The sequence below is a fragment of the Anguilla rostrata genome, chromosome 18 (genome assembly GCF_018555375.3).
Source record: "Anguilla rostrata isolate EN2019 chromosome 18, ASM1855537v3, whole genome shotgun sequence".
In the NCBI taxonomy this organism is placed as follows: domain Eukaryota; kingdom Metazoa; phylum Chordata; class Actinopteri; order Anguilliformes; family Anguillidae; genus Anguilla; species Anguilla rostrata.
In genome coordinates, this window is record NC_057950.1 from 15,270,511 (window position 1) to 15,287,053 (window position 16,543).

The window sequence follows — 16,543 nt, forward strand, 5'->3', positions numbered from 1 at the left end:
GAGTGTGCATGCATGTGCTGTGTCTGAATGTGCATTCGGTGTGTGCATGTATGTGATGTGTGCATGTGTGTGCATATATATGATGTAACTGCACATATATGAAGTATGAGCATGTGTATGATGTAGCTGCATGTGTGCTGTGCGTGCAGACGTGTGCTGTGTGCATGCGTGTGCTATGTGTGCGGATTGCATGTCTGTTCTGGGTGCATGAGCATACTGTGTGCGTACTCCGTGTCTACTGTGTGCATGCGCGTGTGGTGTGTCATTCATGTGTTGTGTGTGCAAGCGTGTGCAGTGTGTGCATGCGTGTGATGTGTGCGCATGCGAGTACTGTGTGCATGCTTCCTGAATGCTTGAATGCCCGTCAGGCCCTCTACCCTGTTGAGCAGATCTCTCCATGCAGCTGGGTGGTGTGTTCTGCCCTGTGCACTTTACTGCACAGATTCCAGAGCCGCTTCAAATGATGCATGGCATGGGTCACGGATCAATGCACAACCCCACCACCCCCACTCACAGCACTCAGCCATGAGCAGCAACGCCGTATCACAGGCCCAAAGCAACATAGATACTGGCATTTCAGCCAATGACAACTCAGCCACTTCTCATCCAATACATCCAATAAGATGATCATTTACTTAAAAAATGAAATCAATCACTAGGTATGCCTTACCTTTACAATGCTTTTGCAAGGGGAACCTATTTCAGGCATTTGTTCCTTTTGAAAGAGAAAAAATGGAGTGTAATTAACTAGAGGGTTCACACAACAGGTGCATGCAAAGGCACCCTACTGCATTTGCCTGATTCATTATACTACAGATAGACTGCAGTTTACCTTATAGACCCTGTGCGACCACTTTTATTCCATTTCTGTGATGTTTAAAGTGTTCATTAAGCCAAAGGAGAATGATTTGTACTTAAGAGGGGGAAATAAAAAATACACATTTTAAAAATAAATATTCACAAGTTCACTTTTGAAAGATGGCCCACTAAAAACAGGCTCACTCAAGAATTTTGTTAACTAGATAGCAGAACCACATTGGTTCACAGTAACAACACTGACTAAGAACACTGAATACCAAAAAATGAATTTCAAAAAATGGGATTTTGATTTAATTTTCTACAAATCAGCGTCATATTAAGATGGTTTACCAAAATATAAAACTACTATGGTTTCACTTGCATATCACATTTACGAAACTTGCTTCACGGACATCAGCTAACTGACAGCAAATCTTACACTGGGGAGTAACCTCTGGGCTACCATCTGAAAATACAAAAATTTGGCTATAACACAGAATCTATATAAATATACCAGTGTTTTAAGAAACACTTTCAAATGACTAAATATGCTTGCTAAACTTCAAAACAAATACACAAACACAATACAGTTGTCCTGGTCTCAATTACCAAATGTTGCCTGCCTCAGTCATGACTCACATAAATTTTGAATGCTACAATTAATTATTGCTTCCCCATTATCATCAGAATGCTATATGATTGATGATTATTGGATGATTACCAATGGCCAGTATTAATTATGGTAATTAATGTGTGAGTGGATACATCAGGTGACCAGTTAATAAAATTAACAAATGTCTAATAAAATGAACAATGTCAAATGCTATTAATAACAACATAACATTGAAAAGATGCATGTTTGCAACTGCATAAAACTTTATAGAACATTAGCATTCACTGCATAAAGGTTTATTGAGAGCAGTAATACAAGCACTTACTGTATAAAGCATTATAGAGAGTATTAATGCAAGCGATCAATGCATAAAGGATTACAGTGTGTTGTATTATAAACACTCACTGCAGAATGCATTATAATGCTTAGCAATTCAAGCACTCATTGCATAAAGCTTTATAGAGCATGGCAGTACAAACATTCACTGCATAAAGCTTTATAAAGCACAGTAATGCAAATATTCACTGCATAAGGTTTTACAGAGCACTGTAATGTAAATACTCCCTGCATTAGTTTATACAGTGTATGTTGATATATATGGTATGCTGATTGAGGGAATCTTCACTAATCAATGAAATACTGAATTAGAGTGATGGTAATTTGACTAATCTGCAACCAATTTATTGATTCAGTCTCTTAAATGACAATTCTCCTGTTAACCTTCAGTAATGGCAGTAATGTAATGATGCTTAAAGCATTTAAGAAACCTTCACAGCCAATGTTTTGGATTTAAAAACACTTTTCAAATGATGCTCTTTATTTGTATAAAAAACACTATCAATTATACACAAAATGTTTCCTGTGAGCACTCTATTGTACAGTTTTAATATGATTTAATATTTTTACGTACATCATAAAACATTTATTTTCTATTTTAATGTACCAAAATACATTTTAACGTCAATGTTTTATTTGAAAATGTCAGTTATACATGTGTGGGGAGTGCTGATAATGTGCAATGAATGTTCTTCAATTCTCTTTCTGTATCAATGAGAACAGGCAACCAATTTAGTTAATACAGAACGTTCTTATTCTATCGATGGTGTTTAACATACCCGGCAACTGCAATTAGCATGGAACCAGAGTAACGAGCTGGTCAGCATTCACCAAACAGGACTACAACAGTCCGGTCCAATTCTATATTCAAGAAAAGGGGAAAGACTTCAGCATAACCCATGCTGGTCTAAAAATATTGATGCACAACAACTGAGCCATGAAATTTCTCATGCTATCTTCTATTTTTATTACTATTTATATGCCTTTTATATTTGGAAATCTATTCCTCTGCCAGTTTTCGCTCTGGATTATTTTGCTTAAAAACGAACTGATAATTTTTTTCCAAACTTCGTAGCATGCTCAAGGATGGTGCCCAAGCTTGGTTTCCTACTGCACGTCAACATAGTGGCTTCACAGTGAATAGAGAGCATGGTCCCCATAATCACTGCCTGAAGCAAAATGGATCATGTCTCCTTCACTGTCCTCCTGACACCAGAACTGGCTGGTTCCATAATATAACTGCTATGCATTCACTTGAGAAAATGAGGAAAAGCTATACGCATCTTAAAAATGTCAGATGCGTCACTCTAAACTGATCCCAAATATCTGCCGCTAAATGATGGTTTTGTTTCTTTGTACAGCATGTTTAGCAGTAAGCTGTGGCGTAACAGCGGCATAGGTTGTGATAAAACCGCACCTACCGGGCAGATTAGTGTGAATGTGTGGACTGGGGCAGGAGGCTCATGGTGCTGAGGTAAGCGGAGTGGCCGGCAGGGGTCGGGAAGCGCTGTCTCCTCGCTGCTCTTTCCTCACCATGCTCCAGACGGGGTGTGCTCGCTGGGACAGCAGGCCGGGGGCATCTGGGGGGAGGGGGGTCGTGCAGGTCCTTCAGCGGGTGGGGGGGGGAGTGGCTCTGTACTCCAGTTCCTCAGTGTGACTCAGCTTACAGTGCAGAAATCAGTAACTGCTGAGAGGGTGAGGGAAGCTGAGCATCATATCTGAAAGGCAAACACCAGGCGAAAAACACAAGCCACTTCAGTACGGTCTCACTGCACAGGGCCTACAAATCAGGGATATTCATCATCTCCATTTACAACCATTAACAACCCCTTTCTCCCTTACAGTTACCCATATTTTATTTGCATTTACAGTACATAAAAGGCATACTGACATTCTGTAGACAGTCTCATCCAAGCACTTACACAGCTTACATTATTTTGTATATAACCCATTTACACCGCTAGACATTTACTGAAGCAATTCAACTGTATAATGGATAATGGGTGAATTTCCTTGAGCACAACAGCAGTGCCCCACCAGGGAATCAAACCTGCAACCTTGGAGGTACAGCCCCAGTTGCCCAACCATTATGCTATATTGCCATATTGGAAAACCCTATTTACCATGACTTTAGGTCTGAATCCTATTCTGGAAAGATAACCATAGATGTCACTGAGGCGGCTGCTAGCAAAAACTAGGCAATTACGAAAAAATCACATGTGATTTCAGTACCGACCACTAGCAGGCTTGCACATTTTTGGATTTCATGTCACAAATCAGAATATAAACGGAAAGTTACGTAAATTATACTGAAAATGTACTTACATTAAAATGAATCCTATCATTCTGAATCTTAGAACCTTAATATAATTCCAAAGTACCAAATTCAAGTAACGTTATGCTCTTCACACTGGGTTGAACTGATTGCTTAATGTTCCCAATTTTAAAAGGGAGGCTGGCAGGTTAGAATGACACATTTCAGGGTTAATACTGTGGCTAATTCAAAGCTGAGAGCCCGTGGTTCAGCAGGACTGGGTGAAAAAGAAGTAAAGAGATTGTACACTAATGTCAAGGGGAAAAAACTCATTTCTTTCATTGTTTAAACAACAACCGGAAAAATACACAATAAACAGGATATATTTGTCATTTCAAAAATGCTCCATGTTCAGAAGAATGAAGCCGAAAAAAGAGGAAAGGTGATAATTTAATTTTAATTGTATAACTGTATTTTTTCCCATTTACAATAGAATGGATATCACAAGCTTTTGTTCGTACCTACTGTAGCCTATCTACTGCTAGCTACAATGTAGAATTATCAATATTATTTTTTACAGTGAACACAGGTTAATGTACAAAAATAATGTACAGGTTAATTTGTTGATTGTGTTGATTAAAAACATATCTGGGAAGGAATTAACTATGGTAAAGCACATGGCAGAGATCTGGAAACTCTACACGCCAGTAAATCCATCTGGTTATGTTTATGAACATTGCCATATCTGTCACTGTAACCATAGAAATTCAGCTAAAACTATGGGCGGTCTGAAAGATTGACAGCTTTATTACGGCCTCGTGCAATATCCAGTTTAATGGCTTAAATTCACTCACCTGACATAGCTACCTAGTTTAGTCAAATATATGTAACATAAACCGTGGACTTCGTTGCGTGACCAAATTATCGACCGTCTCATTCGCAAACAGATCGACTTTAGATAAATAAAGGAATAGCCTACATTTAAATGGTGACATAAAACAATAACAACGATGAGAAAGTGAGCCAGCATGCATTGTGCTCACTGTAGTGCCAGTTTGCGGCATATATGCTGCGTTGTGGGCGTTTAGTCTTATGTCAGACCACAGTCGTAGATCAAAAAACGCTACTCGAACCTTTGATAACTAAATCTCACATAGAATGGTTGCTGAAAAGGTAGCGAGCTGGCTATTAACACGCAGCGATTCACAACACATGTGGGCCAAACCCTCAAACATAGGTAGGCTATCATCAGATCAACCCAATGACTGCTCTAACAAATCACAAACTCGTTTTTATTTTTTCGTATGCCTGCTTGTCATTAATGTATTCTATTCTTATCTCGCTGTCGCTGCCTTGGTGTTTTTGCATCGATTGCTGTTGCAGCTGTAAAATTCGAAGCATATCTGAACTAAGTCACTGCGGGCATGACAAAACGATCCCATTAACAACAAAGACACTGCATTGCCATTTGAAACGTATATTTCAATCTGTAAAAGTACCTACGCGTCGGATGAAAACCACCTCAAATAAAATAATAATAATGCAAAACATCCGCACTTTATTCTGTATTTTAATATCATTTAGGCTATGCACGACGAAGAAGCAATAGCGGGTGGGATACGACGGCATGCAATATAGAAATATACATGTAATCTTACCATTTAAATTCTAGACGGCAGTCTGCTGTTGTAGTTACTTTGAAAGTGTTTAATGTTGTTGTTTGTTAAAGCACACGGTAAAATTGCACGCTGCCGTTTGATTTCCATCGGAGGTGCTTTTCCTCCATCCGCCCAACTTCAGCACCGAGCCAGTGGAGACGCACTGCGCATGTGCGCTGTCGCTGTCAGCAGCGCCTGCCGAAAGCTGCAGGAGAGTGCAGACGCCGAGTTTTACATCAGGTTGCAGTGTCTCCAACATGACGATGCTCCAAAAAGCTGTTCGACGCGCTTTGATGAAAGGAGAATACGTATTGATTTAGTTTTGTAATCGGAACCACAGCATTGAAATGTTGATAGAGCCAAACATACCTACCGATTCTATGAAGTATGTTGTCGGTAATTTTTTTACAAAGAGCACTTCGCATCAGTGATAAGTGATTAACTATGAACTGGTTAAATTAACCTTCCGTCGCCTGATTAATGATGGTCCATAAGTTGTGTGATAATTTAAAATAGCCGGCGACGAGTATTTAGGTACATGCAAGTCTTTAAAACGTCGTATAGCGTATAGGTTTGCATTCATTATACATTTTGATTGGAAAAAGCGTATGGGCCAATTTAATCACCGTCTTGCTTCAGTTTCCTTGATATCTGTATATAACATTTTTTACTCTTAAAGAACACGAAAGCCGTATTTAACAGAATCAAGAGTTGGGGAAACAAAAGGCTAAAATTATTAAACCCGCCATACACAGGCTATAATTACAAACAAAGTAAGGAATATTCTTGTTTACTTGAGCCAGCCTGAATTGGCGAATGGTAGCCTATTTAATACGGTAGCCTATTGCAATATTTAATAACACATGGGGTATATGTATTGAAACTTTATGAATAAAAACGAATTTACAGCCACGAAGTGTTTACAATTGCTTAGAAAATATAGTTAGTGTAGCCTATCTAACATTACCAGTGGTTATATAAATTATGATTAATACTGCGGTTTATGTTTTCTTAGGCATTGCTAATGATAGATTGATTTTTTCACGTTTTTTCAGAGCTGCCTGTAGGCTACATCAGTTTGTGCTCGGTAGCTTGCGTCTGGTATGAATTGATCTATGACATCCAGTCATATCAAATCTAAATGCAGATGTACTACGTTAGAGCAGTGTAAAGGCCAGCTGATGCAACCATTCAACTACACATTCTACCCTTTCCAAGGTCATTCTAAGCGGGGGTGGGGGGTTCAAGGACAACCTGAGCCACCATCACTGGATCAGTTGGAGGTGCCATGTGTGGGTCATGTATTAAGGTTTGAGAGGGTGCAATCAGGACACAATATATGTGATTTATCTGAAAGTTAAATCATTTCTGAGATAAAATATATGAAATGTGTGTAATGGATATGAGGAATTCTCATTAAGTAGAGACCACAGATGCCTATATTATCTGTATATACTAAGGAACCACACATCTTGGGGTGTTTCTTGGTCCAGACATATCAGATTTAATAGTTTACATGGGGCACAGCATATCTCTATATGATTAGAAATTTACAGCGACTACCAAAGGAAGTATTTCTCAAATTTACGCTAAAAGTAACCTTCCATGAATTCAAAAGTCAATTATGTATGAAATCAAACAGAATATTATTAATGACATGTATGAAGTATCTTTCAGTGAATCTCATAGACAACATGAATGCAGGTAACTCCATCCTAGTGTGAACTAGAATGACAAGTCAGACAACACATGAAGTCATAGTAATTATTCCCTGTTGTCCTTCGTCCTGAGCAGTTATTCCACAGGCCAGCAGGAGTCAACACAGCACTCTACCAATGAGTGCTTTTTAAATCAAAAACATGTTTTTTCTTAAAAATTAATTTCAAACTGAAATAAGATAGAGGTGATGTGCACAATCATGCTAATGTAAACCACAAATCATTATTCCAGGAGCAGCCTTAACCTTTTAAGTGCATGTGACATGGCTGTGATGAGCTATGCATTAAATTAAATTTATGGTAGTGGTTCTGGTATAACTATGCTCACCGTGGCTCAGTTGTAAGGGACTTGCCGTGATCTGAGTCCTGTGCATCATAGGCCCAAGCCCAAACTGGAACATTAGCCAGCTTGTGGCCGGGAGTCTGGAGAGATGGGACGTTCCTGGGCCAGTCCCACCAGGGGTATGGTGGGTTATAGAAGCCAGGGTCCCACAGGCTACCAGCCATTATCAGAGGAGAGATAGACCACTGTTCATTATGAGTGAGCGCATCAGAGCATTGCTCATTCTGAGTGAGTGCATCAGAGCAGTGCTCATTATGAGTGAGCGCATCAGAGCAGTGTTCATTCTGAGTGAGCGCATCAGAGCAGTGCTCATTCTGAGTGAGCGCATCAGAGCAGTGCTCATTCTGAGTGAGTGCATCAGAGCAGTGCTCATTCTGAGTGAGCGCATCAGAGCAGTAGTTCTTGTAGTGAGTGTATCAGAGGCATGATTCATAATGAGGAGCTTTCAGAGCATTGTTCTTTTTTAATTGAGGGCATGATTACAATGGAATATTTACAAATACATATATAAAATTTATAATATTAGCAGAGCACCAACATGATATTATAAATATACACTATATACATACATATACATATACACACACAATAATCAATACCTTATCTTTTATTCCATATTTAATACAAATATGACACAAAAATATGATGCTTTGTGCATTCATTATTATGAATTACAAAATTAATAATTTGATTGATTCCTGATGTAAAGGTAATTGAAGTAATGTTAAGTAATTTAATATTTTCCATTATTTGTGCAGTTCTTCCTTTCACCACCAGGAGACACTAAAACCTTATTGCCGATTCACCCTATTTAAACAAGCTGGTGTGAAGCTCAATAGCATTTAATGTATGACTTGTTAATTTCTGTGATGAAGAAATCCTTAGCACGGCTATGAATGTTGTTTACATTAATTCTGTACTGTGACCAAGTGTAAGACAAGATTTAGTGAAACCACTACAATATTAGAACTACACTGTTTTCTTTTAATTACAAATTCTTTTTTATTAATTAATTACAAAATCTTTGTCAGAAGAATACAATCAAACAGGATGTTTAGCACACAATAACATGAGAACTGTTCTCTTAACTGTCCTTAATGCAGAAATATCAGAGTAAAAATAAACTGAATAAATACTCTGCCCATATGTGCCCATAACCACACAAAGGCTTTATTACCTCTCATTTGACTTAATCACCATCTAACAAGTAACTCATTTCAATGTGGAGCACAAGAACAATATTGGCTGACAAATTCTGCTCTGAGATTGCCAACAGGAGGTTTGGATTAATAACAGCCTGGTACTTCTACCTGCTCTTGAATGGCTTTTATGTTATCTAGTGGAGAAGAAATAGGATATGCCCTTCACGCAGTCAATATGTTAGAAATATGCCCATAGTTTTATGGTTCTCAGGCTGAAGGGCTTTCATCCTGTGGATAAAACACCCAGACACCCTCAAATGCTGGCAGTCACAGAATGAGACGCCCCCACCGGGATATGGCACTGACCTCGCATTCTATATCACATTTAAACATTTTTGAAGGATTCCTTTAAGTGCCCCATTCAGGCTGTCTAGAACAGTGCAGGTGGTACAGGGTGCTTACCTCCCCCTCCAAACCAGGACTGAACAACTGGACCTCCACTGGACCTACAGTATTTTAAACTTTTTAAAAGTGGACTGGCTGTAAGATAAATATGCTTCATTTTTGATGACCATGCCAGGACTGACCTTTATTAATTGGCGAAAAAGTTGTGCGGCCTCTTGAAATTTACATTGAAAAGGTTAGCGCTGCTGCCTCCCAGTGTAGGAGGATAGGAAGAAAGAAAATAAGGGTTTTGTTCTGTTATAACAGAAATGCTACACAATCCTGACCATGCTCCATAGGACAAAGCAGGGCAGGAGGGAAGAGACCTCCACACAGCGGTGCCATTGCATTACCTGCAGAGTGGGGTTTCATAGGGCCATATGACTCTTCCAGCCAGCACCTCACTGCATCCCAGTGAAGAGCAAGGTTTTACAGCCATGCTGACAGCTGTACTCTGCGCTCTGATGCCATTGTACAAACTTCATCCCAGAGGCACTGCTGCTCATTACACCTTTGATCAAAATGTAGAGCGCTTTCAGGCCACACTGTATTAATCCTGAAATATCACAGGGCAGAAACAGATGGAGGGAGAATATTGTATCATGAACTCTGCCTGTTATTGTTGCTTTGTTTCATTTCACTCTTTTGACATTCTCCCACCACACAACGCTGTGATTATTTCTTAAACCATCCAAAGATCTCCCCATTCCCAACAGTGGCTTGCATACACCATCTGTTAACAGCTCTATCCTCATGTGAAAGACACCAATGTGCTCCCTTTCAAGGAAAACAAAGCATATATATTTGTTTGCAGTTAACTGGTGTCGATTAGAGGAGTTTATCTTTGGATTATTATAGACTCAGACTCAAGGTTAGTGTTGTTTCTCTCAAGCTTTGTGTAGACGGGTGCCCTGGTCTGAAGATGAAAGCCAGTGAGTTGATCTGCAGGCCTATAGGTACTGCAAATAGTGCTCAGTAATGCCTTCCTCTCACTATTCCTCTTCCTCTCATTCTTAGTGATTAGAGAACATACCCTCACCCCCTGTATACCAACACTGCCAAAGCACCCGCTGGAAATAAAGAATAATGAGACTCTGACATCCTGCATCCCAGACACAGCGTCAGAGACACTGCAATTTAGTGCACAGTGCTAACAGTACACACAAGACACTGCAATTTAGCTCACAGCGCTAACAGTACACACGAGACACTGCAACTTAGCACACAGCACTAACGGTAAACGTGAGACACCGCGATTTAGCACATAGCGCTAACGGTAAATATGAGACACTGCGATTTAGCACATAGCGCTAACAGTAAACATGAGACACTGCGATTTAGCACACAGCACTAACGGTAAACATGAGGCACTGCGATTTAGCACACAGCACTAACGGTAAACATGAGACACTGCGATTTAGCACATACCGCTAACGGTAAACATTAGACACTACGATTTAGCACACAGCACTAACGGTTAACATGAGACACTGCGATTTAGCACATAGCACTAACGGTAAGCATGAAAGAGCACCATGCTATCGGTACACGAGACATTGCAATTTAGAGTACCACGCAATCAGTACCTGAGGCACTGTGATTTAGAGCACCACACTACCCGTATGCATGAGACACTGTGATTTAGAGCACCACACTATCAGTATGCATGAGACACCGTAATTTAGAGCACCACGCCATCAGCATGCATGAGACACCGTGATTTGGAGCACTGTGCTAATGCTACACATGATACACAGTGCTTTAGAGCACAGCGGTGACAGTACACGTTACACTGCAATTTAGACTAGAACACACTGCGCTTTAGAGCACAGTGCTAACAGTATGCATTACGTACTGTATTTTATTTAGAGCTTTGGACAGAAGTTAAGTAGTCAGTTTGTTTTTTCAAGGAATATTGAAAACGGTGACACAGCAGGTTAACAGGCTAATAGTGCCCTCTCAAAAAGAGCATAGAAATCATAGAAACCATAGAAATCTAAATGACGACAGAGAAAAAAGGAGCTGAAGGGGCTGATGTGAGGCTCATTCAGGTACGGCACCATGCAGTGCTCCATGGATCACAGTGCTTGGATTGAATATGGTTTGTGCCAGCGCAAACTGTGGCCAGAAGTTCCATAGGGTGACGTATAATTGACAATTGCCTCACCAAGGGTACAGGAAGGTTCAATCAGTTAGGGATCTGCGGTTCATGCTGATGCAGTTCAGGTTAGGATTTGTCAGTACCCTTTTCAACGGCACAAAAGCAGTGCCCCCCATGGGAATCAAACCTGCAACCTCTAGACTGAATCAGCATGAGGATTATTTGCATCAGCGATCACTACAAGCTTCTTAAAGTAAAAACATGCACTTCCCCCACACACCTGGCCATTTTAATGATGGAACCCACACTCAGAGCAATTGTGTTTCTCCTATATAAAAAATAAACAACATAATTTACCGTAATGAAAGTAAAGGCCTTATTACCAAGTCTCCCTGGTAACCAATGAATCCCAGTCTAAAGAGCAACAAGCAACACAAATGCCACATCACACCTGCAGGTGCATCTACAAATGATGACTGCAGTGGGTTTAGCATCTTCAAAAGTCAGCTGGAATGTAGGTAGAAGCATGGAACATATACAGAGATAAACAGAGAAGACCATGACATACAAACAACACACTATGAAATGTAAATATATTAACACTGAACTTAATTTAGGCCTCAACACTAGGCCATATAAAACTGGTGCTTGATTTAGAGTCATACATGTTTGTGGTGTGAATATCCAGTGTAATTCATGAGGTGAGAGATCTCTAGAGGCCATGTTCATTATTCAGAGATGAATCACTAAGAGTGGCTCTACTGATAACACCCCTGTCAGTAAATGGCTAAGGGCTCGTCTCATTCTGCAGCCATTTTGTTTATCTCACCTAACAAATGATACAGACACACGTTTTGCTTTTTCCTGATTGAATTGTGAGGTTTTTCCACCAGACACTATTTTTGTGTACTATCTTAATATATATTGTGTTATACGGTCCTCAGCTGATTGGTGGAAATGGGTACACATTTTAACACTGAAAAGGTTTTTACTTTACGACTTGTTTTTTGTCCTGAACATGTTGCACTGTGTAACTCCAAAGAGAATGCAGTTATAAACAGGTAATTTATATTCAGCACAATAGGTAGTGAGAAATAATTTCAAGGTGCTAAAAGAAACTGATCCCACCTGACCACTGCGTACACAGAACGAGCATTGATGCGCACAATGGTTTGCTTTGGAATTTTCCCATTTTAATGTATCCAGACAGACAATCTTCATTGAAATGGAAGATTAAACTGTACAGTGTAAAGATTAGCAAAACCTTTCCAATTTTGACAGGGCTTTATAGAAACTACTGATATTTAAATTACTCAATCATTTAAAATGTAAGCCTCACTAATTGTGTCAATTAACATTTTACTCTCTCATTTCCTTCACAGTCTCAGTTTTAAAATTGATTCTTAACAAGATTCACAGAACATAAGCAGGCAGGGTTTGACGGCTCATTCACATCAAATTGCCCATGCACATCTCTATATGATTTTTTCTCTCTAAATACGGTTGAGTATGTGAAACAGCTGCTATACTGAACATTTTTTTAAAAATCTCTTTGCAATGAATTTTGTGACAGAGCGCAGATCATCTGGGAACAACCGTTGTCATAAAACAGGTTTCAAGAGATGTATTCATAAAAGCAACTTTTTGCCAAAATGGGGCTGTATTAAAGAAGCGGTATTGTACGTATTGCAATATCCTGATCTTTAAGGGTGAAAAGAAAATTTCCCAAAATGCAAAAAAGACATTTTTCCAATATTGTAGTAGAGAAAGAGAGACGGAGAACAGATTATGTGCACTACTTACTTATAATAACAAATAGCTATTTGCTTTATAATAATGAAGATATTTCTAACACACAAGAACACTTTGCATACATGAAAGGCAGCCTACTGCAGTGAAAGCATTCAAGCTACTGATTGAATTAATAATTTTCCCTGCCTATTTTAATGAGATTTAACATTTAATGTGCTTTCAAACAGGGCTGTTTTTCATGCAATGATAATGGCGAGGAGCAATGAATCATGGGAGGCTTAATGCGCAGTTCTGGCACTCATAATCGATTTACCTTTTCATCTTCATCTGGTGTCATACTATTAATAACAAAAACATTTTGAATATTGTAAAATAAAGCAGTTACTTAGAAAATGTGGAGGTATAAAATGTAATTATTCAGAATTTTGAAATATGCTGCATTCACTCTCTAAATCAAACATGAATTTTACCATAATGCTGTCAAGGAACCCAAAGAAGCTGAATAAATGTACCCCACAACTGTGTTATTTGAGTTCATCGCTTCAAGAGTAAAGTGGTGGAAAAAATGTGTTTCCTGGTGTTTGAGAAAGAATGACTAGAAAAGTCACAGTAAAGTAAACTCACAGAAAAAACACAGTAAAGACATAGCCACAGGAGGTGAGAGAAAACATGACACTGATACCTTTTTACTGTACAATCAGGAGCTCTGTCAGGACTCAGTTCAAGATGAGCTCAACACCTTGTTGGAAACAGCTCAAAGAAAATCTGAACAGGTATGACTGTAACAGTACTGTCAGTACTTCGTGTAGCATAGCATTTTTTCCCCCTAAAAGGAAGTCGGTGTCTTTTGCTGTATGTGGAATTTTTAGCAGTTAGCCTTTTGCAAGTGGGATTGCAATTTCAACGTCAATGGTTTGATTCTCAGGTGGGGCACTGTTGTTGTACCCTTGAGCAAATCTTGAGTGACCAATCTTGAATGTGAATTTGGCATTTGAATTTTGGCACCAGCATTTTCAGGGACACTGGCACTTTAATATACAGTTATGTCTTCTAAACAGAGTTACTCTTAATAACACTGCACAAAACAACTAAAACACCTTCATAATTTATTTTAATGTGATCACAGCAGATCATCCAATGGGTTCTCACAAGTCATTTTAATAATATTTTATAACATATAACGAGTATTGCTATAATGCATCATGAGATATTATTGGTGTAGATAGCTGTATTATATTTATGCTGCTTTATGATTGCATTATGACTGCATTACTGAACTCAGGTTGTTTGGAACTCATTTACTTATTTACATCATTGTATCCTAAGTTAATAATAATTCAAATATTCTCATTCTGTACAATACGATGTGGTTTAAATAACAAAATGGCCAAGCCAGCAATAATCTGTATATCATGAGAAGGTAATTATTTTTTTCTTCATCCCCAAGCCCCTGAGTGGTATTATGCGTGGAATGAGGAATGTATTCTGCAGTCAGCCAACAGAGCTGCACCCTACTGTTTTTCTGAACAAAATCCCTGATATTCTGTCTGTACAGGTACACAGGTTTGTGTTTCTTCATAGCCAAACAAATCGAAAAGAAAACAACATTTAAAAAATATTTGAATCTTCGGAAAATAGTTATCAGTTAATTGTTGTCCAGAGTCTCAAAAAATAAAACACCAGTTTATTTTGTCCTTAAAAGTTAGATTATTTATATCTTTTACAAGTCACATAGTTTCATGGAATTTTAATATTAACTTTATTATTCATGTGCGTGTCCTGTCTGGAAGGCAGTTGCACAATGATTCTGAAAGCAGAAGCCTTGTGGCATTAAAGCAAATGACTTTGTTAACTCAAATCAATGAGGAATCACAATGATTAGACTTAAATCTGCAGCTGTCATAGCACCAGTTCAGCCTCTCCACATCAGCTGCCTTCTCACTGAATACTGATGAAAAATGCTATAAATGTGCATGCTATAAATGTGCAGGAGTCTATTCCAACAAATAATATTGATGTTCATCCATTCATCCATCCATTATTTATACTCACTTATCCTGGTTAGGGTAATATTGATGTTTTATCTAGTGACCAGTTTTCGTTTCAGGCTCTCATTCCTGTGCATGCAGCATGACCTCAATCATAAAGATGAGCTGAGTGAACGCTCAGTGAATGCTCACAGCCTTTTATTTCATTTTATGCATTTCTATATCACCAGCCTTATCATGCTACATTTCAACAGATGTGTTTGACTTCCTGATCTGTTCTGCATCACCTTATCATCCTCCATATCCAAACATAGAACAGAATGAGTAGGGCCACCAAAGCAAATCAGCTTTCACCTTTAATAGCCAACCTCGGTCCTCCTTGGAAAACAGCTGTGCATTCTGGGATAGGACTCAAAGCTGTGCATGCTAGGACAGGATTCAAAGCAATGCATTTGAGGGTCAAAGCTCAGGGTCCTAGTGAACTTGCAGAAGCTGGGTTTTTCCGAAAATGTGCTGTCTTTCAAATTCTTCTTATCATAAACAAATTACAGTAACATTTTAGGAAGCTTCCTGGCTTCATTTCCTAAGAAAAATCTTCTCACTGGTTGAGATTTATTTCCAGTAAACAATTAGTTATAAATGTATATCCGTATTTAAGGCACAGGTCGTATAATGTGTGATTTTGAATTATGAAGTAAAGAATTGCGACATTATGGACAATGGATTTTGTGCCATTCTGTAAGATGCTATTAGCATAATTGCTTGCTAACACACAAGTACTGCTGCACAGTTTTGCTAGTTGCATTGCCTGAGTTGTCCCTGGTTTGCTAATTAAAGGGGCAACCAGTACTGGTTGCCAAACACCTGGTAAACTGGGCTGAATTAGGAGTAATCCCCATCATTATCCGTGGTTTCTGTTCACACTGCCCATGAGCCTTTCCCTCTGCCCACAGAGCTTGCACAAGACTTTCTTTGCTGTTATTACATACATTTTTAACAACGACAAGCGCCTGCACCTGCCCTTAATCACTGACTGTTTGCCCACCACCACGAACCTTGAGACTCTCTCATACCCATTTCGGCACAACATTTCCAATTATTTCTGCTCCCACAACTGCCTCCGATGACTCATTCCTGATCCGTTACCATGGACACCCAGCTCTTCCCAGCAGGAGTACACAGTGCAGTCACACAGCTTTAATGGCTTTACACCTACAACCGAAGCGTAAAAGTTGCTTCAAAAATCAAGCATCGCTGTTCAGGGGAAGGAGATGAGAAGGTTTAACCTTTTATACAGCTGGCCTAAGAAGCACGAAAGGAAACTTCCAGATGCCGCAGAATCCTCAGGATCTGTCACGCTGAGCAGCTGCTCTTCAGACATGAGCTTCCCTATAGG

At 39.2% G+C, this 16,543-nt stretch overlaps 1 protein-coding gene across 6 annotated transcripts in view; it reads right to left on the reverse strand.

The window, feature by feature from the left end:
• The window catches only part of LOC135245136 (regulator of G-protein signaling 17-like), a 91,572-nt gene that overhangs the window by 18,026 nt on the left and 57,003 nt on the right, over positions 1 to 16,543 (reverse strand). Inside the window, exons 1-4 of one of the 6 annotated variants that reach the window (XM_064318001.1) lie at positions 5,660 to 5,909; positions 3,169 to 3,465; positions 2,527 to 2,608; positions 671 to 715 (exon numbers count right to left, since the gene is read on the reverse strand). Coding sequence is in view for 3 of the 6 variants with exons in the window: in XM_064317997.1 (XP_064174067.1) it covers positions 3,281 to 3,327 (47 nt within the window). In the remaining 3 variants the exon portion in view is untranslated. Of the gene's footprint in view, positions 1 to 670; positions 716 to 2,526; positions 2,609 to 3,168; positions 3,466 to 5,659; positions 5,914 to 16,543 lie in introns of those variants that run through there. The other 5 variants (XM_064317999.1, XM_064318002.1, XM_064317997.1 and 2 more) reach the window with 5 other exon arrangements.